At 40.9% G+C, this 25,504-nt stretch overlaps 1 protein-coding gene across 1 annotated transcript in view; it reads right to left on the reverse strand.

The window, feature by feature from the left end:
• Window positions 1-25,504, reverse strand: part of COG5 (component of oligomeric golgi complex 5) — a 485,726-nt gene that overhangs the window by 139,216 nt on the left and 321,006 nt on the right. Inside the window, exons 11-13 of the mRNA XM_077472430.1 lie at window positions 19,551-19,632; window positions 18,892-19,096; window positions 17,851-18,012 (exon numbers count right to left, since the gene is read on the reverse strand). Of these exons, the coding sequence (XP_077328556.1) occupies window positions 17,851-18,012; window positions 18,892-19,096; window positions 19,551-19,632 (449 nt within the window). The remainder of the gene's footprint in view (window positions 1-17,850; window positions 18,013-18,891; window positions 19,097-19,550; window positions 19,633-25,504) is intronic.

Raw genomic sequence — 25,504 nt, forward strand, 5'->3', positions numbered from 1 at the left:
AACCTAGAGATTCCAGGTAGTTTACAGTTGTGACCAGACTCTGGTTTAGACCTGAAACTGAATGATTAAAAGCAGATTGTCAAAATAGTCTAGGACCGTTATGCCTTGAGCCCTTAATCTGGCTAAAGGATGTCCCAGAACTTTCGAGAACACCCTTGGTGCTGTGGCTAGACCGATTGGCAGGGCAACAAACTGAAAATTATGATTTTCTATTTCGAAGTGCAGAAATTTCTGGTGAGTGGGAAAGATTGGCACGCGGAGTTATGCATCTTTGATATCAATAGAAGCCAAAAACTCCCTTCCTTGCAGGATGGCAACAACCGATCGGATTGACTCCATGCAAAAGGATTGGATGTTCAAGTGCCAATTCAGATCTTTGAGATCTAGAATAGGTCTTACATCTCCATTTGGTTTTGGAACCGTGAAAAGGTTTGAATAAAAACCCGTGCCCTGTTCCACTAAGGGGACCTCTGATATCACCGACTGGGATAATAGATGATCCAGCACTAGAAGGATAGACTAGTTTTTCTCTGGGTCCTTGGGAACATTTGACCATAGAAAACGTGGAGACAGAAAATCTCGGAAATCTAGAGAAACAGCGGAAGCCATCCATCTGTCTTGACATTGTTCCTGCCAGATCCTTGAGAATTGCAGGAGCCTTCCCCCCACCAGAGTGAGCAGGGGCGCCCCTTCATAAGGTGGCTTTAGTATTCTGTTTTGTGGGCTTTCTGCCCCCAAGATCTCTTCTGACCCTGGTGGTGCTCTTGGAGTCTTCCCCTTGAACCTGACAGTTGAGGCTGTCGAGACTGCCTAGAGGCTGATGCCCCTGGCACAGGTGAGGCAGCATGTTTAAAAGGAGAAATGTTTGAACTTCTTCTTTACTAGTAAAAGGGAACTTTTCCCATTAGAGATCTTCTGGAGGCATTTATCCAAATCGTCTCCAAATAGCCGTTCCCCGTGAAAAGGGAAACTGGCTAAGAGCTTTTTACACGGTGCTTCGGCTGACCAACTTTTCAGCCATAGAACTCTGCGAGAATACACTAGTCCAAGCATAAGCCGTGAGGCTTGAATGATAGAATCTTTGATAGCATCTACTGTAAAAAACAGCACGTCTGATAAACCAGCCCATTGCTGGGCCTGCTCATCAGGCAGAATTTTAAGTATCTCCTCAAACTGTTCCTTAATGGACTGGGATACACCAATTGTGGAAAGAACCGGCTGCGCTACTGAGCTTGCCAAAGACATATGGCTTTTAGAAAGGAGTTCCAACTTCCAACTTCTTATCTGTTGGATCCTTTAACATTAGCGCATTATCGGACATGTGAGATTCTTGTTCACTGAGGCAATTGCAGCATTAATTGCTGGAACCCCCCATGTTTTTTATCGAAGTCCTCTTCCATAGGATAAAGTGTGGAGAATCTCTTAGGAGGATAATATTGTTTATCCGGATGTTCGCATTCAGCATACATAAGCTTCCTTAGCCAGGCATGAATAGGAAAGGCATCCCCAGATGGAGGAGGTTTTAATGATCCCAAATGGTAGAAGAAAAAAACTCTTGTGTGATATACTCAGGGGCTGAAGTGTCTTGCGTAGCTGCAACTACAGATTCCCCTGACGGCTCAATCTGACCAGCCACATCACTCTCAGAGGAGGGTGACATTCTTTTGGAAATGTTTTTAGTTTGTAATATGTATAATCATTGACCCTTTAGAACCTTTAGAGGAGTTCCTGATCCCTTTGCCACGCATAGCCTGAAGCACAAAGCAGAGGCACTACCAGCAAAAGAATGTACACTGCTAGGCTATAGTCCAGCGCAATAGCTGCTATTAATCCTAGCCTGTTAAAGTACAATGTGTCAAAGGGAATGCCTGTGTCACCAAACCTGATCCAGCCAACCTCCTGCTCTGTCCCTCTACAGCCAGCAGCAGCTAAACACACACAGCGCTTAAATCAACTTCTTGCACGTGTGGCCAGCATCTGACGCCGTTAGCCATGTCCCCCTTTCCTTTCAAAGGATAGTGTTTTCCTGCGCGAGCGGCATCCTATGGAACCTGCAGACATGGCGGGGTAAATCCTCCGCTGAGCAGCTGCGGTCTGTCCTTTTTTTATTTGCAAAAAGGAAAAAAACTTTGGCATCCAATCCCCCAAAGGGGAAAAAAAGCAATATTGGGGGCTCAGGAGCAGAACCAGAACCCCCTTCTTACCGGAGGATCTGATGTGGCCGGAGGAGAGAAGAAATGAAGGCTTCTGTGCTGTTTCCAGCATCAGGTGGTGAGTGCTCAATACAGCCCCCAGTGGTGACACATAGGCATAACAACATTATACATAGAAGAAGAAATTCCTGAGAAAATCTCCCTTACCTTTTCCTCGCAGCAGTGTTATCTCAGATAAAAAACACAATCTTCCCCCATCACGGTGAGTTCCGAGACCCTTTAGGAAACCTTCAGGAACAGGGGAACCTCAGGTTACCCACAATCCTGGACCTGCGCCAGCACCCTGTCAGTAAAAAACATTATGGCCTTACTACAAAAAAGTACTGGATCCCAGGGTCCAGCTTTCTAAAGAGAAGCTTTCGCAAGCAAAACCTTGTTTCTTTGAACACGACGCCTGGGTACCATCCGTTTAGCCCATGAAAGGACATCAGAACGGATCCGGTTAGCATGGCTAGCCCCAGCAGGGAAGCTTCCAGTGGAGCTCAGCACAGCACATCTTTACTCGTGACCAACATCTTAGACACTGGCAAAAAAAAGAAGGACTCCCAGTAGTGGGAGGGGTTATATAGGGAGTACACGTCTTGCCTTTGGGTGTGCCAGTGTCCATCACCTATCAGTGGCCCATATAAACCACATAGTAAGTACTATGACTCTGTGTCCCTGATGTAAGAAAAGAAAATTATTTACGATCTTTGTCTATAATCTCCTACATCGGGAATAGCTCCCAGCCCACCCTGTTACTTGCAACTGATGCCGAAAAGTTGTTTGACAGGGTGGACTGGGAATATTTGATGCCAACGTTGAAATCTTGGGGTATAGGACCAAGTATGTTTCACCAAATTACATCTTTATACCTGCATCCAGCCATATGAATAAGGGTTAACGGCATTTAAGTGATGCATTTACTACCGGTATTAAAAATGGTACAGGACAGGGTTGCCCATTATCAGCCATCTTATTTTCTATTTAGAACCCTTCCTTTCAATTGTGAGAATAAACCAAAATATACATGGTTTAAAAGTGAAGGGAATGGAACATAAGTTAGCTGCATATGCAGATGCGATCTTATTCTATGTCCAACAAGCAAGGATTACAAACTTACTGAGGTTAATGCAGGAATTTCAAAATATATCCAATTTTAAGATTAATATGACTAAAGTTGAAATATTAAATATATCAATACCTCGGCATGAAGCTGAAACTTTAAAAACATTATTCCCTTTACTTGGCAATCATCTGTTTTAAAGTACTTGGGTATCTCTCTTACATCTAGTCTCACCAATTTATTTCAAAATAATTATCTTAATTTGCTGAAAAAAAATTTAATTCGATTTATAGAAATGGTCTTCTCTTTACCATTCTTGGCTAGGCAAGATTAGGGTTATAAAAATGAACGTTCTCCCCCAAGTTTTATATATCTTCCAAATGTTACCTTTTGGTGTCTCTATAGGATTTTTTTCAAAGTTGCAATCTACTAGAACACATTGTATCTGGAAGAGAAAGTGTAGTAGAATATCTCAAGATATCTTATATTGTCCCAAAGCACTGGGGGGGGGATGGCTTTACCAAATTTTAAAATTATACTACCAATCAATTGCGTTAACTCAAATGGCAGACTGGAAGTCTGCTAGAAAGACTAGACCCTGGGTGGAACTTGAAATGGCACTTTTGACACTTTTCTGGGACCGTTGACATTTATGCAATGATCAGTGCTAAAAATAGACAATGATTACTGTATAAATGTCCAGAAGATTCAAACAAGGAAGAAGACGCTCCAGGTGAGCAGTAACTACAATCCGGATGCGCTGGGTGCAAGCCACCAATGATCAATAGGAAGAAAAGAACGACTGCACACCACAGGAACGTTCCAACAATTTTATTCCAAAAAAAAGCAATGACAGCCAGAAGAAAGACTGAGGTCAGTGTAAAGCACACGCATCACCTCTTGGGTTCGGACACACTGTCTTTGTTGGCTGTCATTTGCTATTTTTGGAATAAAATCGTTGGAACGTTCCTGTGGCGTGCAGCCGTTCTTTTCTGCCTATTGTATATATGTCACTGGCGGGGAAGGGGTTAACACTAGGGGGAGATCAAGGGGTTAAATATGTTCCCTCATGTGTGTTCTAACTGTAGGGGAATGGGGCTGCCTGGAAGAGGAGACCGATCGCTGTTCCTAATCTTTAGGAGCAGCGGATCTGTCTCTCCTCCCCTGACAGAATGGATATCTGCCTGTTTACATTGACAGATCTTTCTTCTGTCTCTGTCAGGAGTGATCGTGAGTGATCGTGGGTGGCCGTGGGCATCACAACAGCCGGCCACGCACATCGGCTCCGGCGTTGTGTGCGCCCCCTACAGCTCTTAAAGCATCTGACGTACAGGAACGGCAATTTGCCCAGAGCAGCCAATCTGCCACAGTATAACTGCGGTGGCTGGTCCTTAAGAGGTTAAAGTGCTTATGCGGAGTATATCAGCCAACATTTATGGCCCAGTGGAGATACGTACAGCTGTCAATTTATTCAGAGTCTCCCGCAACCCATACGTTTGTTAAAAGAACTGAACCCTATTGAAATAATTATGCAACATAAAGATCCACCACAACATTGCACCTCTCTTTTCTATAGAGCTCTGATGTCTTTGCAAAGCCCTGGGTACCCAGGGTATATAGGTTGTTGGGAAACTGACCTACAATTTACATTTACAGATAAGCAAAAAGACAGGATCATACAATTTTCCCATATGCCTGCCACCTCGAGTAGAATGAAGGAGGTACATTTTAAACTTCTTACTCGATGGCATTATAGACCAGTAAAATTAAACGTAATGTTTAGTTCAACTTCGCCCCAGTGCTGGAGGGAATGTGGAGATCGAGCTACACATGGGCACATATGGTGGTTTTTGCCCTAAGATACACCCATTTTTGGAGGAAGTGGCGAGGGTGAGCTCTCCGATATTGGGGTGAACAATTAGACCTCAACCATTGACTATTATTTCAGTGTACAAACGAAACAGACCAAAATGGCCTGGTCTACAAATTTTTTTGGGGATATTTATTAAAGCAGAAAATATATATTTTTTTCCAAATTTGTCGGTCTTTTTTTGGTTATAGCGCAAACAAAACAAAAAAAAAACGCAGAGGTGACCAAATACCACCAAAATAAAGCTCTATTTGTTGCATAAATTTTGTTTGGGTACAGCGTTGCACAACCACGTAATTGTTAAAGCGACGTAGTGCTGTATCGCAAAAAATGGCCTGGTCATTAGGGGGCAAATACTTACAGTCCTTAAGTGGTTACAATAGGACTTATTGAATAATACTAATTCATTTCAGTGTTTCTGCACCCTCTTGACAGCTTTATCTCTATCTGTCGCAGGTTCCCTGCTATTTCTCTCTTTTTTTTTTCTATTATGTTTTTGGGACTTATTTTGTTTTTCCTTTTGTATTTCCTTTTCTGCTGTTCCTACCTTTACTTTGTTAATGGAGAGGAGATGACGGGAATTTTCATGTTAACATGATAAATTACATGATATGTTTCAAGATATTGTTTGGAATTTACCTAACTGTTGGAAGTAAGTAAAAGTATATATATATATATATATATATATATATATATATATATATATATACTGTGCCTTGCGAAAGTATTCGGCCCCCTTGAACTTTTCAACCTTTTGCCACATTTCAGGCTTCAAACATAAAGATATAAAATTTTAATTTTTTGTGAAGAATCACCAACAAGTGGGACACAATTGTGAAGTGGAATGAAATCTATTGGATAATTTAAACGTTTTTAGCAAATAGAAAACTGAAAAGTGGTGCGTGCAAAATTATTCGGCCCCTTTACTTTCAGTGCAGCAAACTCACTCCAGAAGTTCAGCGAGGATCTCTGAATGATCCAATGTTGTCCTAAATGACTGATGGTGATAAATAGAATCCACCTGTGTGTAATCAAGTCTTTGTATAAATGCACCTGCTCTGTGATAGTCTCAGGCCGCGTACACACGCGCGGACTGTTCGCCCAACTTTGTCCGCTGAACAGTGTTTGGGCGGACAGTCCGCTCGTGTGTGGGCTTTCAGCGGACAGTTTCAGCGGACAGTTTGACGAACAAGGTTTTTCGGAAATTCCGTAAAACTGTCCGCTGAAACCTTGTTTGAGCGAACAGTCCGCCCGTGTGTAGGCTTGTTCGTCAAACTAAGTTCCGCGCATGCTCAGAAAGGATTTACACGCCGAAAGTTATAATGCAGTGTATAGGACGTCGTATTTTTCGTCCCGTAGTACGTGCCGTTCACGTCATCGCGCACGGTTTCAGCAAACTGTTCGTTCGTCGTGTGTGGGCATGTCCGTCCATGCTAATTTTGAGCGGACTGTTTGCCGAAACTGTTTGACGGACAAAGTTGGGCGAACAGTCCCCGCGTGTGTACGCGGCCTCAGGGTTCTGTTGAAAGCGCAGAGAGCATCGTGAAGACCAAGGAACACACCAGGCAGGTCCGTAATACTGTTGTGGAGAAGTTTAAAGCCGGATTTGGATACAAAAAGATTTCCCAAGCTTTAAACATCCCAAGGAGCACTGTGCAAGCGATCATTTTGAAATGGAAGGAGTATCAGACCACTGCAAATCTACCAAGACCTGACCGTCCCTCTAAACTTTCAGCTCAGACAAGGAGAAGACTGATCAGAGATGCAGCCAAGAGGCCCATGATCACTCTGGATGAACTGCAGAGAACTACAGCTGAGGTGGGAGAGTCTGTCCATAGGACAACAATCAGTCGTACACTGCACAAATCTGGCCTTTATGGAAGAGTGGCAAGAAGAAAGCCATTTCTCAAAGATATCCATAAAAAGTCTCGTCTAAAATTTGCCACCAGCTACCTGGGAGACACACCAAACATGTGGAAGAAGGTGCTCTGGTCAGATGAAACCAAAAGCAAACTATTTGCACACAATGCAAAACGATATGTTTGGCATAAAAGCAACACAGCTCATCACCCTCAACACACCATCCCCACTGTCAAACATGGTGGTGGCAGCATCATGGTTTGGGCCTGCTTTTCTTCAGCAGGGAAAGGGAAGATGGTTAAAATTGAGGGGAAGATGGATGCAGCCAAATACAGGACCATTCTGGATGAAAACCTGTTGGAGTCTGCAAAAGACCTGAAACTGGGATGGAGATTTATCTTCCAACAAGACAATGATTCCAAACATACAGCAAAATCTACAAAGGAATGGTTCACAAATAAACGTATCCAGGTGTTAGAATGGCCAAGTCAAAGTCCAGACCTGAATCCAATCGAGAATCTGTGGAAAGAGCTGAAAACTGCTGTTCACAAACGCTCTCCCATCCAACCTCACTGAGCTCGAGCTGTTTTGCAAGGAAGAATGGGCAAGAATTTCAGTCTCTCGATGTGCAAAACTGATAGAGACATACCCCAAGCGACTTGCAGCTGTAATCGCAGCAAAAGGTGGCTCTACAAAGTATTAATGCAAGGGGGCCGAATAATTTTGCACGCCCCACTTTTCATTTTTTTATTAGTTAAAAAAAGTTTCAAAAATCCAATAGATTTAGTTCCACTTCACAATTGTGTCCCACTTGTTGGTGATTCTTCACAAAAAATAAAAATGTTATATCTTTATGTTTGAAGCCTGAAATGTGGCAAAAGGTTGAAAAGTTCAAGGGGGCTGAATACTTTTGCAAGGCACTGTATGTATAAAAAAAAAAAAAAAAAAAAAAAAAATATATATATATATATATATATATATATATATATATATACACACAAAAAAATCATGTATGCCATTAAAAATAAGACTTGCTTCTAACAGAGGTGATACAGTCATCGGTACATCAACATGTGCAGTAAGGTTGTACAGTGATTATCTATATTGCTTGCTTTAAGGTCCCACCAAAGCCATAAACAGTTTGCATGTTCTCAATGTTCCCCATGACTAAGCTCTGTGGGCGGAGTAAAAAACGTGTTGGGGAGCATGGCCTGTTTTGAGCCCAGGCTGAGGCGGTCATACATTTTCTTAAGGGGTTTTTCAGAGATGTGGGACTTCTAAGACTTTTCCTTTTCAGTTGGATGTATTGAGCTGAGACAAGCTCTGTCCTTGTCTGCACTTTGAACAGTTGCTACGTAAGAGGACCTGATGAAGCCTTGAGCCACACCTGTAAATTTAGTTTGGGCCACATGTTCCCAATGTGGTTTTCCCTTTGAGTGCTTTTGTTGTCAGTCCAAAAACTGGAAGGTAAATTGACTTATACCCGACCTTAGAGTCGGGTTTTCGCAGCTGGGGTTTTGCAGAACCCTAGGGATTTGTGAGGTGCCCCCAGGAGTTCTGCTGCTGAAGATAGCAGAGCAGGGTAATGACAGGGTAATGACAGTGAGGAATATGCAGGAGGCTGACTGTGCTCAGACATGGTGAAAACAGTGCCTCTTCTCTGGGAGGTGGGTCTAGCAGAGAGAGGGGCCAGGAGGTAGGGAAGTCTGTGTGGATGCATAATAAGAAAATAGCTGCCTTCAATATACAATATGCTTGACCCAAATGTGGAGCTCTGAGCTTTCAGCTTCAGCTGAAAATGACAACAATAACACCACAATTGACTTAAATAAAACACAAACAATAATGGGAGTAATTCTTATTGTCCAGAACCCCTCTTCTGCAATAGAAAAAGTAGTCAAACTACCATTGCCATCTCTGCTTCCCTATCTGCTCTCTTAGGCCTTGTGTTGGGAGTGACAGGTAGGGGTGTATAGAGGACGTATAACAAATGCAGAGCTCTTTTCATTATTTTTTACTACCTACCCCCCCATGTGTCATAATCACAAAAGAAAAAATATATGGTACTTGAGATGTCCATTTATTACCACCTGTATTTCTGTAGTGTTGACATATTCTTCAGGGCAGTAAAAAAAAAGTATTTTTGGCCTTTGAGATTCAATGCTTATGTATTTTTTGGCAACTGAATTAAAAATTTGTGCAGCAAAAAAAAGTTCCCATTTAAAAAGGTGAAGGTAACATTTATGCTTTTATTTATTATATCTACGTTGTACAACTCTCAGATTGCGCTAAGTACTGTGAACTGCAGGATCTGAAAATTATTGCTGGGGCTTCCATTGACCTGAACATTTAAAGCTATTCTAAAGACATTTATTTTAATTTGGCAGACTATGAAGTACATGATTGTGTAATCTGTGCTAGGTAAATGACAACATCCCCCACCTTTGCAAATGATCCCACAATAATAAAAAAAAAATCATTTTTTGAAGACAGTCCCCCTACATATCTATAACCAGGTATAAGTTAAAGGATAATTAATAAGAGAATGTAAAAATTGTATGCAATATTGCTGGTGTGTGAAACCCAGTGATGAGGAAGTGCCTTAGTATGGAGACACTGTGCATTCTTCATTGCATTCTGTTTTTTTGTTTCTTGAAGGTTATTTAATGTCCTTGTCATATCCCTGATGGGTTAAACAGTGAAAATGACGGATGTATGCAATTTTTAGCATTTTACATTTTTTAGCTCATATATCTGCAGAATATTTCTACAATCCATCTTTCCTTCTATTTTGGGTTTAGTAAGTAGTATTTTTCAGCCTGGATTAGTTGTACAGTTTCAAGAAAAAAAAAATATGAATAATTCTACCATTACTAATTCAGACAGTTGTGCCCTTGTCTATTTATAGGTGGTGATAGTAAGCAAGGACTCTATATTGTAATACATTTAATATACATGCACACATTTCCATGCTGTTACAAACACTGACTGTGACCTCATTCAGAGTCAGCCTAGAGAAACATTGATGCAATGACAGGTGACAGTTCTTTTATGTACAGGCTGAGCCGTCTAGGGACAAGATACAACTGCACTAAGAACCTGGTGAATTCAAATATCTGCCATAAAAACCAAATGATCATCTTTATGAAACCTCTGAAAGCCTTATACAAAGGTCACATTAACATCTCCCATTACCATTTTTAAATCATGAATGGCAATTTGCAATTACAACTTCAAACCCCAGTTTATCAGATTTTTCAGCAGAGCAGTATAAACACAAAATAACAGCTACACCAGTATACATATAATTTGCAAAGCTTTTAGAATTTGAGAAATGATGTGTCATTTATGTACTGAACTTAGAACTATTACATTATTAGAAGTATATGGCATTTATAATAAATATGTCTATTTCAGACTTCAGATCTGGTAAAAGTTAACTGTGCTAAAAACGAAGGATGTTTGTGTAAATAAAGTTACTAGCACTGCACTTGAATATTCACAGCAGATGCTGATCTGGAGGTGCATGACAATTTATGTCCTCCGGCACCTGTCGATCATCAGTAAAGAACACAGAACAGCAATCTGCCTACATAAACAAGGCAGACCATCGTTCTGACAGGGGGAAAGGGATGGATTCTGTGTTCTTGCAAAGCAGGGACTAGAATCAATTTCTTCCCCTGGTAAAAACAGCACACTCTGTACACCAAAACACTGGCGAGGCACACATTTAATCCTTTGATTGCCCTAGATCTTTTACCCCTTCTCAGCCAGTGTCAATAGTACAGTGACATATTTTTGCAATTTTTTTTTTTTTAGCACTGATCACTGTATTAGTGTCACTGGTTCCTAAAAAGTGTCAGTTTATCTACCGCAATATCACAGTCTCACTATAAGTTGCTGATCGCCTCCATTATTAGTAAAAAATAAAAAATAAATATAGTATATATACCACAGTTTATAGGCGCTATAACTGTCACACAAACCAATAAATGTACACCTATTTGGATTTTTTTTTTAATCAAAAACATGTAGCTGAATACATATTGGCCTATATTTATGAAGAAATTCGTTTTTTTTATTCAATTTTTGTTTTAGATATGTTTTATAGCAGAAAGTTTTTTCAAAAAGGTCGGCCTTTCTTTGTTTAGAGTGCAACAAATAAAAGAAACAGTGGTGATCAAAATACCACCAAAAGAAAGCTCTATTTGTGGGGAAAAAATTACATTTTATTGGGGCACAGCGTTGTATGACCATGCAATTGTCAAAGTAATGCAGTGCAGTATTGCAAAAAGTGGCCTGGTCACAAAGGGGTGTAAATCTTTCGAAGGTCAAGTAGTTAATCTAGGTCAGTCTATGGCAGCATTCTTTATTTTAACATCTTTAAGTATATTCAATTATGGTAGTGCCAACATTATTTTAAGTACACTGAAACCTTATTAAGTGACTATATACAGTTGCAAAAAAAGTATGTGAACCCTTTTGGAATGATATGGATTTCTGCACAAATTGGTAATAAAATGTGATCTGATCTTCATCCAAGTCACAATAGACAATCACAGTCTGCTTATACTAATAACACACAAAGAATTAAATGTTACCATGTTTTTATTTAACACACTATGTAAACATTCACAGTGCAGGTGGAAAAAGTATGTGACCCCTTGGATTTAATAACTGGTTGAACCTCCTTTGGCAGCAATAACTTCAACCAAACGTTTCCTGTAGTTGCAGATTAGATGTGCACAATGATCAGGAGTAATTCTTGACCATTCTTCTTTACAGAACTGTTTCAGTTCAGCAATATTCTTGGGATGTCCGGTGTGAATCACTTTCTTGAGGTCATGCCACAGCATTTCAATTGGGTTGAGGTCAGGACTCTGACTGGGCCACTCCAGAAGGCATATTTTCTTCTCTTTAAGACATTTTGTTGTCAATTTACTTCTATGCTTTGGGTCGTTGCCCTGTTGCAACAACCATCTTCTGTTGAGCTTCAGCTGGTGGACAGATGGCCTTAAGTTCTCCTGCAAAATGTCCTGATAACTTGGGAATACATTTTTCCTTTGATGATAGCAATCTGTCCAGGCCCTGTCGCAGCAAAGCAGCCCTAAACCATGATGTCCCCACCACCATACTTCACAGTTGGGATGAGGATTTGGTGTTGGTGTGCTGTGCCTCTTTTTCTCCACACATAGTGTTGTGTATTTCTTCCAAACAACTCAACTTTGGTTTCATCTGTCCACAAAATATTTTGCCAGTACTGCTGTGGAACATCCAGGTGCTCTTGTGCAAACTGTAAACGTGCAGCAATGTTTTTTGTTTTTTTTGGACAGCAGTGGCTTCCTCTGTGGTATCCTCCCATGAAATCCACTTTTGTTTAGTGTTTTATGTATCGTAGATTCGCTAACAGGGATGTTAGCATATGCCAAAGACTTTTGTAAGTCTTTAGCTGACATTAAAGACTTCTTCACTTCACTGAGCAGTCTGTGCTGTGCTCTTGCAGTCATCTTTACAGGACGCCCGCTCCTAGGGAGAGTAGAAGCAGTGCTGAACTTTCTCCATTTATAGACCTCCTAGGGAAAGTAGCAGCAGTGCTGAACTTTCTTTATTTACAGACAATTTGTCTTATCGTGAACTGATGAACAGCAAGGCTTTTGGAGATACTTTTATAACCCTTTCCAGCTGTATGCAAGTCAACAGTTCTTAATCGTAGGTCTTCTGAGAGCTCTTTTGTGCGAGGCATCATTCACATCAGGCAATGCTTCTTGTGAAACGCAAACCCAGAACTGGTGTATGTTTTTTTTTATAGAGCAGGGCAGCTGTAACCAACACTTCCAATCTCATCTCATTGATTGGACTCCAATCGGCTGACACCTCACTCCAATTAGCTCTTGGAGATCTCATTAGTCTAGGGATTCACATTCTTTTTCCACCTGCACTGTGAATGTTTACATAGTGTGTTCAATAAAAACATCGTAACATTTAATTCTTTGTGTGTTGAGGCGTTTTATCTTTTAGAGCATAAGCTTGAGTTGTCACCTGGCAATAGGGTATTTGGAGGCAGGATGTCTTGTCAGGACCTTGACAGGCTAAAGAAAATCAATATTTCTTAAAAAAAACAGTGGCTTTTAGATAAACTCTGATAGCTCTGACAAAATCCAGACAATAGCCATCTCTTTGGGGTGACTATGTCTTCGGTAAGGGCAAAGTTTAAAACCACATTGGGTAAAAAGGTAAGTCTTCAGTGTAAGACCCAATACACACTCTACAACATTTGTTGTCTGATTCCCTTTAGATTGACCAAAACCATGTAGTGCAATGGCCTGCCTGATTGCATACAACTTGAAATGCTAACGCCACGTACACACAATTGGCCTTTCCAGCAACAAAACCGTGGATTTTTGTTCGAAGGAAGGCTTCAAATTGTCTTGCATACACACAGTCACACAAATGTTGGCCAACAATTACGAGCGTGGGAATGTGGTGACGTACGACGACCCAAGAAAAAAAAAGTTCAATAGCCAGTGCGGCTCCTTCTGCTTGATTCCGAGCATGCGTGAACTTTTGTGCATCAGACTTGTGTACACACGATCGAAAATTCCGACAACAAAGTTTTGTTGGTGGAAAATTTGAGAACCCGCTAGCCAACATTTGTTAGCAGAAAGTCCGACAACAAATGTTCGATGGAGCATACACACGGTCGGACTTTCAGCCAACAAGCTCACATCCAACATTTGTTGTTGGAAAAACAGATCGTGTGTACGGGGCATCAGGGTTTGACCTCATATTATATGGTTTTGGTAAATCCTAAAAAAATATAACAGCGAGGAGGAGATAGAAGGTCTGGCCTGTTTGGAAGAAGCCATGAACCGGCTCCTAGAAGTATGTCTGTGTACCAGGCTCTCCTGGATCGCCTGGTCCATGGCCAACTCCATGATACCCCAGGGGCACCACCGGATCAGATACTGGGCTCCCAAATTACACAGAGAGCCCAGAGAGGGAAAGGCCTCCGCTCCCACCACCTGTAAAAGCAATCCAGTGGCTAATTAGCCACTAGGATGACTTTTACAACACAGGTTAATGCTGGCTGAAAACAAAAATACTGGGATAATACCTGCAGCTGCAAGCATCACCCCGGTAAAACCCTTGAAAGTCCTGGATGTGATATGACATTCTATGGGTGGGAAGTGGTTAAGGCTGCCTCACTTCTGGCACCCCCATGTTGGTTGATATAGATCACAGCTGTGACATTGTCTGATTGTATTTTATTGGTCACCCTGAAAAAGGGGGGTCCTGTGATTCAGAGCAAGTTTTACAGCTCTTTGCTCCAGGATATAAATAGAAAGTTTGGTTCCCTTGGTGGCCCTGTTTCCTGAACTATAGGAGATTGGAGCATCCATTCCCAGACGGTGAGCCTTGATTCTGTTATGACCCTCCATGAGTGTAGTATAAACTACTTCCACATTGTTGAGGTTGAATTGGAAATTGGATGGATTGATGGCTTCTTTGCTTTGACAGATGGGAAAGCATCACCTGTTACCATGCTGCTAGCAGCCATACCATGCATGTGTGCCCCACACACAGAGTCTCAACTGGCTGATCTTTAGCAACAGGTCTGCTGGCTGCTTGGCAACAGGATGTGAGCTGTTTTGGAGGATTTACACAATTCTCTGTTTGGATGCCTTTGACAGAAGTGCCTGATCAGACAATACACTATTCTGACGACAACACTGACCTACATACACTATTCTTTTACCTTTTGCCTAATATTTTTCTTTTCCACTAATCTGTGCCTACAGTGTAATTTACCATGTTTGGTGTGTAGTGTACATCAAACTTGATTAGACATGATTTATTTCTTTACTTTTGCAGGATTTATGTCATTATTATGAAGAGCTTAGGGGGTGGCTTGTTTTACTGTTTGGTGGATGGTACTTTAAATGCTATTGCACTATACACTTCTCACACACCTGACAAAGGGCACTGCATGGCTCTATAACTTGCACTTTTAGTGCTATGATGCGATTGCTTTAATTAACATTTGGACATTATTTTGAAGATCCATTGCATAGTGAAATAGGTTTTGATTCATGATATCATCAATTTACAGCTGGTAATTGCTTCCGCACCCATTTACTTCAGGATATTCCAGGAACGTGTGTGACGGAAATATTTTATTTGTAAGCCTTCCTGGCTTCTTCACAGTTTTATTGTAGAAAAAATACTATTTTAGAATCATGTAAATAGTGAGGTCACAGTATAAGTACAAGTTAAATCTGTCTTACCTGTCCATGTTGCTAATCCATAATCAGGGTTCAGGCTTTGTCTGTACCAGTGAGCACACAACTAAAGGGATCTTCAGGGTCTGAGTTTCATAGCAATAGAGCATGGCCCTGGACCTGTATGGCGCCCTGAAGCCAACTACACACACTGCACTAAGTACTGAGGTGAGACTCAAATAAGCATCCAGCACTCCAAAATCAACATTACAGGTGGTCCGCCCAGCATGGGATCCGGGTCCAGCTTCCAAGCTTATACTGAGGTACAATCCCAATACAATTGCACTACTAGTATTGCTTGCTGGATAAGAAGTGGTGAGTTTATTGAAGAATCCAAAGTAAAATTATAGGGGGACACCCAGTAAGGCACATCCAGCAAAACTTTGCCATTTTTCATATACATGTAAAAAAAACTTTTATTTTTTTTTTTTTATTTTTTTTAGTAGCTACTTACCCCCCAAACGTTATATATTTTTTTTAAATCAAAATAATTTTTATCATATCAGTGCATCGGTTTTTCAAACGCAAATGTTTTTGAAAAAATATTTTTAGGGTGGAACATGTAACATGTTCCCACTGCTGCAGCCGCTCCCGGACCTGCCACCTCTAGTGACAGTGGATCTTCTCCCCCAACTTGCTGTCACAATTGTTTTAAAAAATGCAGCTGTGCAGGGCTCTGCAAGCCCAGCCACATCATTCATTCACAGAGTTATGTGAATGAATGAACTACAAGTACTGACAGCCTCTGCAGCTGTTGGCTTGTAGTTCTCAATGAACTACCAGGGTGCTGTTGAGCGCTTTTAGGTAGTTCATTGTTTCTTCCTTTTAGGTAGTTCATTGTGTAACTGCCTGCCAAGGTATGAGTAGATAACTTAAACAGAGTCCTCAGGAGTCCTGCACTGCATCCACGATCTACAGATTGCGGGTGCAATGCTTTGCAGGCTCCTAGTAAAAAAAAGATAAATGCACATTTTTTGCGTACAAAAAGATGTACATTTTTTTTTTTTACAATGGTAAACTTATTTTTAAGGCTGGGCTCACATATATGTAGCCACCGGTGTGGTTCTGTTTACCAGTTCAGGTGTGTGATCCGGCTGCATTGAGAGGGCTGCCGGTTCACATGCTATGCAAATCAGATGTAGTTCAAAAGGCATCAGGGTCACATAAATGTGAACAGAGCCTTAATTAATTTTAGTGCATACAAACACAATACCCTATTTTCGGGTAAAATATATAAGATGCTGTTATGCTGAGTGATGCTTTAAAATTGCATGTACCTGTGCAATAGTGACAAACTACGGTACTTAAAATATCTCCATAGGCGATGCTTTAAAGCCTTTACAAGGTTACCAGTTTACAGTTGCACGGTAGGTCTGGTACCAGAACTTTTGCTCTTGTTCTGACATTTGCGATGATACCTCAACAGGTGGTGTGACTGCCTATTACATTTTCGTGCAGGACCGATGTATGGGTTTGCATTTGCTCATGAGCACGGTGAGATAAGAGAGTTTTACATTTAAAAGATCGGTTTGATCAAATGCTTTCACAAGTCGAAAATGGCCTTGCATAACAAACCAAAATCAGAAGTGGCAAAATGCTTGTCCCTTCCAGTTTCATAGACCATAAAGATGATTGAGCTAGTCTTCATTCCTCCCTTATGTCTACGGTCAGCTGGCAGAACCGCAGGCTTCAGTCGCGGAATCCCCAGTTCAACAGAGAGCCTGGGAAAGTGGGGAAGGTGGTGGAAAGCAGTGGAGAGGAGGGACCACCTTCCCTCACATGTAAAAGCAATCGAGCAGCTAGATATTTGCTCAGATTGCTTTTACATTATTCGACATTGCCTGCTGAAAAAAAAGATACTAGGGTTGGGACTGCAGTTGCAGCCAGGACCCTGGTAGAACCACTTAAATCAGAGGAAGTACGGATATGTCCATATAAGGCAAGTGGTTACAATAAGAACTATTTCATATAGAGATTTGTATACGCTCCCTCCACTGATCAACTATAAAAACATGTAATGTCATTTGCAACAATCTAAAAAAATTACAGTATTTTTGGGAACAAAAAGCGCAACATCCCTCTTGCTCCCTCCAGTATCGAAGTTTCAATTCACCAGGTCTGAATGAGGTTGCATACCTCAGCCCAAAAGCTTTGCAGAGGCTGAAGAATGGACCTCCCTGAAATTGCAAAAGCAAGGTTTGAGGCTGTACTGGAGGAAGTCTGTCCATTGGAGTTGGGTACTGTGGTTGGTTACCCCTTCCAAATCTGCCATACCTAGAGAGGTGTTTAAGTTGATCAGCAGGTATCAGTATGCAGCTTGTTTTCATTACAGTCCCCACATCAATGCTGGGGGTTATTTTTGCAGACATGGACACCAACATTGAGGGCTATTATTGCCAAATCTAGTTCATATCACCACAATTTACTTACTAAATATTTTTCCTGATTTCAAATTTGAATTAGATATTTTGTTTATACATCTGGCACTCTCAAGTTCGTATGAACAAATTTTAGTACACTACACTGTAAAAGGTTGCCTAACCCTGATACAGACAGCAATAAGTATCAGTTTAAACCTCTTACCTTGCAATTGTTTTAATGATACTATCAAGCTCATCTGCAGAAGGGGGATTGCAACCCCCAGGTGGAAAGACAAGGTTTATGGGATCAAATAGCCGAGACAAAGATTTGGACAGGTATGCTGCTTCATAGGACTGCAGGGAATCTTTCAGTGTTTTCTCTGGACTGAATGGAAAAAAAAGATTTGTATTAATGGTCAAATTATGGAGTCACTTAAATTAGTGAAGTATGTCTACCATCATTCACTCAGTAAATACATTTGCTAATATAACTACATTCAGACCCAGAAAGCTCCAGCTATTTTATGGTTAATTCTCATCATAGCCAAGTCCACACTATACGACAAAGTAGTTAATTAATGTTATAAATAAATATACCTATTACCAATCTCCTTCCCTCTTGCTAGTACTTGAAACTACCCACTGTATACAATATAAAATGTTCAACTTCTTATTGTTGCAATGGGGGAACCATGCAGGGTTGAATTTAAAATAATTATTCATTAAAAATATTGCTCGCATTTAGGCTATGTACGCCCATACTTGAGGCAATGCAGCATAAGGAAAGCCAACCAAAGAGACCACTAAAAAAAAATGCACAAATTTGGGAGGCAAAAAACTCCCTGTTTTTATCTTTCTTTTTGAAAGCAAACAATGCCAATCTCAGTTAAAAAGACCCTTTGCATTTTCTCATTTGGAGACAAACAGTGCCTATATTTAGAAAATGGAGGAGAAACAGAAGTATGCAATAAATATAAAAAGACTCCTGGGTAGAAATAATAATGTCAATAAAGTAGCATGTCTCCATTTCAAAGATATTAACAAAATTGAAAACTAAAACCCTCTCTAAATATACATTTCAGCATTTGCTGTTCATTATCCCCAATTAAAATGTATCTATTAATTAGGGTCCATCTACATAATCCAAATAACATAATTTGTTTGGTCATTTAAATAAACTATTCTGACTAGGACAGAATTTTATGTGAATGGTTTAAAAAAATTAAAATTGACTTAAACACATTCCAAATGTATTCACACTCACTCGTGGTCTTGTTTCTTCATCATGAAAACGTCTTGTGTGTCATCTTCAATTTGCTGCAACTCGGCCACAAGATCAGTGTTTCCACTGCTCGTAAATGAGCCCTGTAGATTTTGGCTGTACTGCTGAAGACGTTTCCACAGATCATTGTATAGCCTTAGTAGTTTAGGGTACTCCCCTTCAAAAGCTTGTTTCAGGAATGTGGAAGCTGGAAAACAAACAAGATAATGTGCGTAAGTGCAAATGACTGGACAAGGGAAAATGATGCATAAGCACTTAGACCTGGTTTATAAAATCGATTTAAGCTAGAATTGTCTGTATTGCTACAGCCACAAATAGGATTCTCTGGCCACAATATAAATGTTTGAATTTCATTGTTGGCTCTGGGTCACACCAATATTTTCAATGGCACAGTAACAGGTAAAAGAGGAAGCATCTAATATCTCATATCTCAAAATATGTCTCATATTTTCCTAAACTTCATAAACACTTTGCCATTCACAAACAAAGCAGTTAAAAAAACAAAAAAAACAGTGAATGTACTTCTTACACAACATGCATATCCCTTGCACACCTCACTAGAACCATTGGCTCAGTCTTAGTCTATGAGGCTTAATCAAAATTCTGCATGAAACAAGTCCTAAATATTTTTGGACACTTACAATTTGTAGCCTTTGCAAACTGTGTGGAAAGTGTTCGAGTAACAGAATTCCAAAATGTGTACAGAATATCAGATTGTCCATCCTAAAAAAAAACAAAAAAAAAAAAACCCCACAATGAATATATATAAATTTACTAATCGAGTTACCTTCCAGCACAAGTTAGCTGGTTTGCAAATAATATTTATGAACTACCTTGTTTCTTTTTTCTTTTGTAACCCTCTTCTATTACCCACTAAGAAGATTAAAATTTTACTACTTTTATGTAGAAAACATAGGACCACAGACAGGTACTTTTTCAAACATTGTATTGCCAAATGCGGATAATTGTATCCTCACAATATCGCTGTCAAAAAAAAATAAGATTTCTGTACTTACCATCATATCTTTTTCGTAAAGTCCATTGAACAACAAAGAAATCATGAAACAGTCAGGTAATACAGTTTCCTATAGAAGGAGGAGGTAGACTCCTGGGCCAGGTAAGGGTTAGTCTTTTCCACTAACTGTAATGTTTACCCCTGCACACTTCTGGGCACTCAACCAGGCAATTATTGTTCTTCCCCACCCCTGGCTGGGGCCGCTGTTTCCCCCACCTCTGGCTGGACACGTGTGTTCTCCCCTTATCCCCTGCTAGACACTATTGTTCCTCTCCATCTTCCACTAGGCACTACTGTTCTTCACCAACCCCCAGCTGGGTACTATTTTTCTCCTCCCATCCCCGTTAGGTGCTATTGTTCCCCGCACCAATGTTGACCCTCATCCCTCCCCTCACTGAGCACCAATACCATCAAACACACCCTACTGACCAAATGAATGCCTCCCTTACTCATCATTAACATCAGTGTACTCTTCCTCCCATGGTGCGAATTTTTCCCATCCCACTGATCCTAGGGCATTTTTCTTTTCCCAGGGCTCACAAAGTTCCCGAGTGAACAGCTTTCTTTGCCTGCCCTGTCCCTAAGTCTGACAGCTGGCCTCAGACATAAAGCTCTATATTAAATGTATCTGCTTTAATGATCTGCTTTGGCCTGCATGTGTAGCCTGCCTAAATCTAGTAATGACTACCCTGTCAGGGTCATCTCATCTATCATATTATGATGAAAGTAAAACAGGGGTCAGCCAATATTATGATTTAAACCAGGGATCTCCAAACTACGGCCCTCCAGGTATTGCGAAACTACATGTCTCACGAGGCATTGTATTTCCTGAACAACTGGGGGGGCCATAGTTTGGAGACTTAAACTAGAGGTCGACCGATATATCAGCCGATATTTGGCATTTTTTAATTAATCGGCATGGGCCGATTGTGCTGTTAAAAAAGGCCGATGATATCTTCAGCGGGACTTGCAAATGACTTCAGTAATAGAAGTCAGTGCAAGTTGCCTGAAGACATCAGTGAAGCGACTTTCCTCCTCTCTGGGCAGTCTGCCAAGAAAAGAGCAAAGAGATGCAATGTTTCCACTTATGAATGAATTCAACTCAGTGTGTAGAAGTTCTCAGTTTAACCATTTAAAGATTAAATCTTTTCCGACACTTGATGCTTACAAATAAAAATCCTGTATTTTCTGCTAGAAAACCACTTAGAACCCCCAAAACTTATATATATATTTTTTAGCAGAGATCATAGGGAATAAAATAGCGGTTGTTACAATATTTTATGTCACACGGTATTTGCGCAGCAGTCTTTTAAACGCAATTTTTTGGGAAAAAATACACTGATTTAAAAAAATAAAAAATAAAACAGTAAAGTTAGTCCATTTTTTTCATCCAAAAGTTTTGATTACCTGTTTTTGTGTATTTAACCACTTGCCGCCCGCCCTATAGCAAATGGACGGCGGCAAAGTGGTTTCATAATCCTGACCGGACGTCATATGACGTGATCAGGATTATGAGCCGCTGCGCGCCCCCGGGGGCGTGCATCGCGGCGATCGTTGTTGCGGGGTGTCAGTCTGACACCCGGCAACTACGATCTCGGTAAAGAGTCTCCGACGGAGACTCTTTACCACGTGATCAGCCGTGTCCAATCACAGCTGATCACAGTGTAAATAGGAAAAGCCGGTGATCGGCTTTTCCTCACTCGCGTCTGTCAGACGCGAGTAGAGGAGAGCCGATCGGCTGCTCCTCTGACAGGGGGGGTCTGTGCTGATCGATTATCAGCACAGCCCCCCCGAGGATGCCCACACTGGACCACCAGGGACGCCACCAGACCACCAGGGATGCCAAGGACAAGGTATGCCACCCTAGACCACCAGGGATTCTAGTCAGTGCCCATAATGGATGCCAATCAGTGCCCACAATGGGCATCACTGATTGGCATGCATTATTGATTGGTACTGATTGGCATCCATTAGTGCAATATATTATAATACAATGCCGCCTATCAGTTCCCATCTGTGCCGCCTATCAGTGCCTACCCATGCCCACCTGTGCCGCCTACCCATGCCCACCTGTGCCGCCTACCCATGCCCACCTGTGCCGCCTACCCATGCCCACCTGTGCCGCCTAACCCATGCCCACCTGTGCCGCCTAACCCATGCCCACCTGTGCCACTTATCAATGCCCATCCATGCCAATCCATGCCAATTTGTGCCACCTATCAGTGCCCATCCGTGTCGCCCATCAGTGCCACCCATCAGTGCCGCCTATCAGTGCCACATATCGGTGTCCATCAATGCCACCTCATCAGTGCCACCTCATCGGTGCCCATCAGTGCCGCCTTATCATTGCCCATCAGTGTAACCCCATCAGTGCCCATCAGTGAAGGAGAAAACGTACTTATTTGCAAAGTTTTGAAACTGAAACAAAAAAAAACATTTTTTTTTTCAAAATTTTCGGTATTTTTTTATTTGTTTAGCAAAAAAATAAAAACCGTAGAGGTGATCAAATACCACCAAAAGAAAGCTCTATTTGTGGGAAAAAAATGATACAAATTTCATTTGGGTACAGTGTAGCATGACCGCGCAATTGTCATTCAAAGTGCGACAGCGCTGAAAGCTCAAAATTGGTCTGGGCAGGAAGGTGTTTAAGTGCCCGGTATTGAAGTGGTTAATAAATTTATTATTTTTTTTTAATCTAAATTATACATACAAGTGAACTGATTGGATGTTTGTTTTGTTTAATAAATGTTTAAATGTAAGAAATTTTCTGTATCACTTAAGGCTGCTTTCACACTGGAACGGGCAGGCGTTGATGGTAAAACGCTGCCAGTTTTAGTGGCACTTTACAGTCATTTTAGCAGCGCTATTCGGCTGCTAGTGGAGCATTTATAATCCAGCTAGCGGAAGGGGTTAAATGTGCCCGTGAAGCACCGCTGCCAAATCGCATTGCAGGTGCTCATTCATTTCATTGTGGGCAGGAGTGGTGGAGGAGCAGTATACACCACTCCAAACATGCTGCTTGCAGGACTTTTTTTTAACGTCCTGCCAGCACATCTCCTCAGTGTGAAAGCACTATTTTTTTAGCTCAAAAGCGCCTGAAAAACACCCCAGTGTGAAAGGTGTCTAACTGTTAGATTTTATGAGATGAAGGGGAAAAAAAAAATCAAAAAAAAATCGACCTAACATATCGGCCCAAAAAAATCAGCATCATATATTGGCCATCGGCGATTTCTAAATATCGGTATCGGCATCGGCCAGAGAAAAACCCATATAGATCGACCTCTAATTTAAACAGACCATGTTACCATATCCAGTCAATGGGAATGTTGTGGTGGTGGAGTGGGGGCGACTTATATCCCCCTATATATGTATGCACAGTACTGTGTAAAAGTCTTAGGCTGGTGCAAAAAAGACGTTAATTAAGAAGGCTTTCAGAAATAGAAAAGTTAATAGTTTATTTTTATCAATTGATAAAATGGAAAGTAAATGAACAGAAGAGAAATCAATATTTGGTGTGACCATCCTCTACCTTCACCTTAAAGCAGAGTTTCACCCAAAAGAGGAAGCTCCGCTTGTTTGCAACCTCTCTTCCTCCACTGCCACATTTGGCACTTGGGGTGGATCGCGGGTACGTGGGTTGAGGTTCACCAATCTGTATAACGCTGCATCTTAAAATTGTCAAACATTTTCAAAATAGCGTTCCTCAACCTAAATTTGCTAGGACTTTAAATATATTATCATTTACAGTAGATAAAATCATCAAAAGATTCAGAGAATCTAGAGAAATCGCCATGCGCAAGGGACAAGGCTCAAATGCAATAGTGGATACCCGTGACCGTTGGGCCCTCAGACGGCACTGCATTAAAAGCATGCATGATTCTGCAATAGACATCACTACATGAGCTCAGGAATACTTCCAAAAATCACTGTCTGTAAACACAGTTTGCCGTGCTATCCAAAAATGCAAGTTAAAGCTCTGTCATGCAAAGAAGAAGCCATATCGTAACATGATCTAGAAATGCCACCATCTTCTCTGGGCCCAAAGTGATTTAAAATTGTCTGTTGTAAAGAGGAAAACTATTCTGTGCTTAGACAAATCGAAATGTAATATTCTTTTTGGCAACCATGGGCGTCTTGTCCTCCGGACTAAAGAGGAGAGGGACTTTCCTGCATGTTACCAGCACTCTAATGGTATGAGGAACATTAGTATGTATGGAATAGGCGGCTTGCACCTCTGAAAAGACAGCATCAATGCTGAAAGATATCCAGGTTTTAGAGCGCCATATGCTCCCATCCAGATGACATCTTTTGCGGGGAAGACCTTGCATATATCATCAGCAGGATAATGCCAAACCACATACTGCATTGATGACAACAGCATGGCTTTGTAGTAGAAGAGTTCGGGTGCATAACTGGCCTGCCTGCAGTCCAGGCCTTTCACCACTTGAAAATATTTGGCGCATCTTGAAATGAAAAATCTGACAAAGATGACCCAGGACTTTTGAGCAGTCAGAATCCTATATCAGGTAAAAATGGGACAATATTCATCTCCCAAAACTCGAGCAGCTGGTCTCCATAGGTTCCCAGATGTTTACAGAGTGTTGCTTAAAGAAGAGGGGATGCTACACCATAGTAAACATGGCCCTGTCCTAATTATTATTATTTTTTTTATGTGTTGCTGCCATCAATTTCAAAATTACTTAATTTTTTTTCTAGAAAAATAAACATTTTCTCAGTTTAAACATTTGATATATTCTCTATAGTGAATAAAATATGGGTTTATGAGATTTGCAAATTATTGCATTCAGTTTTAGGTTGATTTTACACAACAGACAACTTTTTTTGGAATTGGGGTTGTAGATACAAACCAGTGTAATTCACAAGAATAGCTTTCCCAAATTAGATTGAAGACTCTCAGAAAATAACATCTCCACATTAGTGTCTCATGGATAACCATTAACAAATGAACATCATGGTTATTCATGAGACACTGATTTAAAGATGTGTGTGTGTGTGTGTGTGTGTGTGTGTGTTGCCTAGGTTTCACTAACAGTTTGGGGTTCATTAGTGGCTGCTGTGGCTTGTGGCATGATTTGCACCATCCACTTTTAAAAATAAGCAAAGTATATACGCTCAGGGAGAAAAAAGAATGCATCTCTAAGTGGATGGTTCACATTGCCACTTCAAGGTACCTTAGGCTTAAAAAAAATAAAACATTTTTGGAGCTACTTTTTTTTAGCTTAAATCAGGCAGATTGATGCATTTTTCAAGCATTCCCCCCCCCCCATAGAAATGCACTGAAGTCTGCGGAAAGCGCATTTATGTGCGTTTTTCTACTCATATGTGCAGTTACTTCCCCGCCAGGAAATTACCCAAATATTTTCTTGGTCAGCAATCCCAAGCAAGATAGAGGAGACACTGGGGTAGATTTACTAAAACTGGAGCATTCAGAATCTGGTGCAGCTGTGCATGGTAGCCAATGAGCTTCTGACTGCAGCTTGTTCAATTAAGCTTTGACAGTAAAACCTGACTGTTTTCTTTGGAGAGTTGCACTCTCCAGTTTTAGTAAATAACCCCCAG

This window comes from Lithobates pipiens, unplaced genomic scaffold (genome assembly GCF_037356315.1).
Source record: "Lithobates pipiens isolate NorthernLeopardFrog02 unplaced genomic scaffold, aLitPip1_a1.2 Scaffold_8, whole genome shotgun sequence".
Taxonomy (NCBI): Eukaryota; Metazoa; Chordata; class Amphibia; order Anura; family Ranidae; genus Lithobates; species Lithobates pipiens.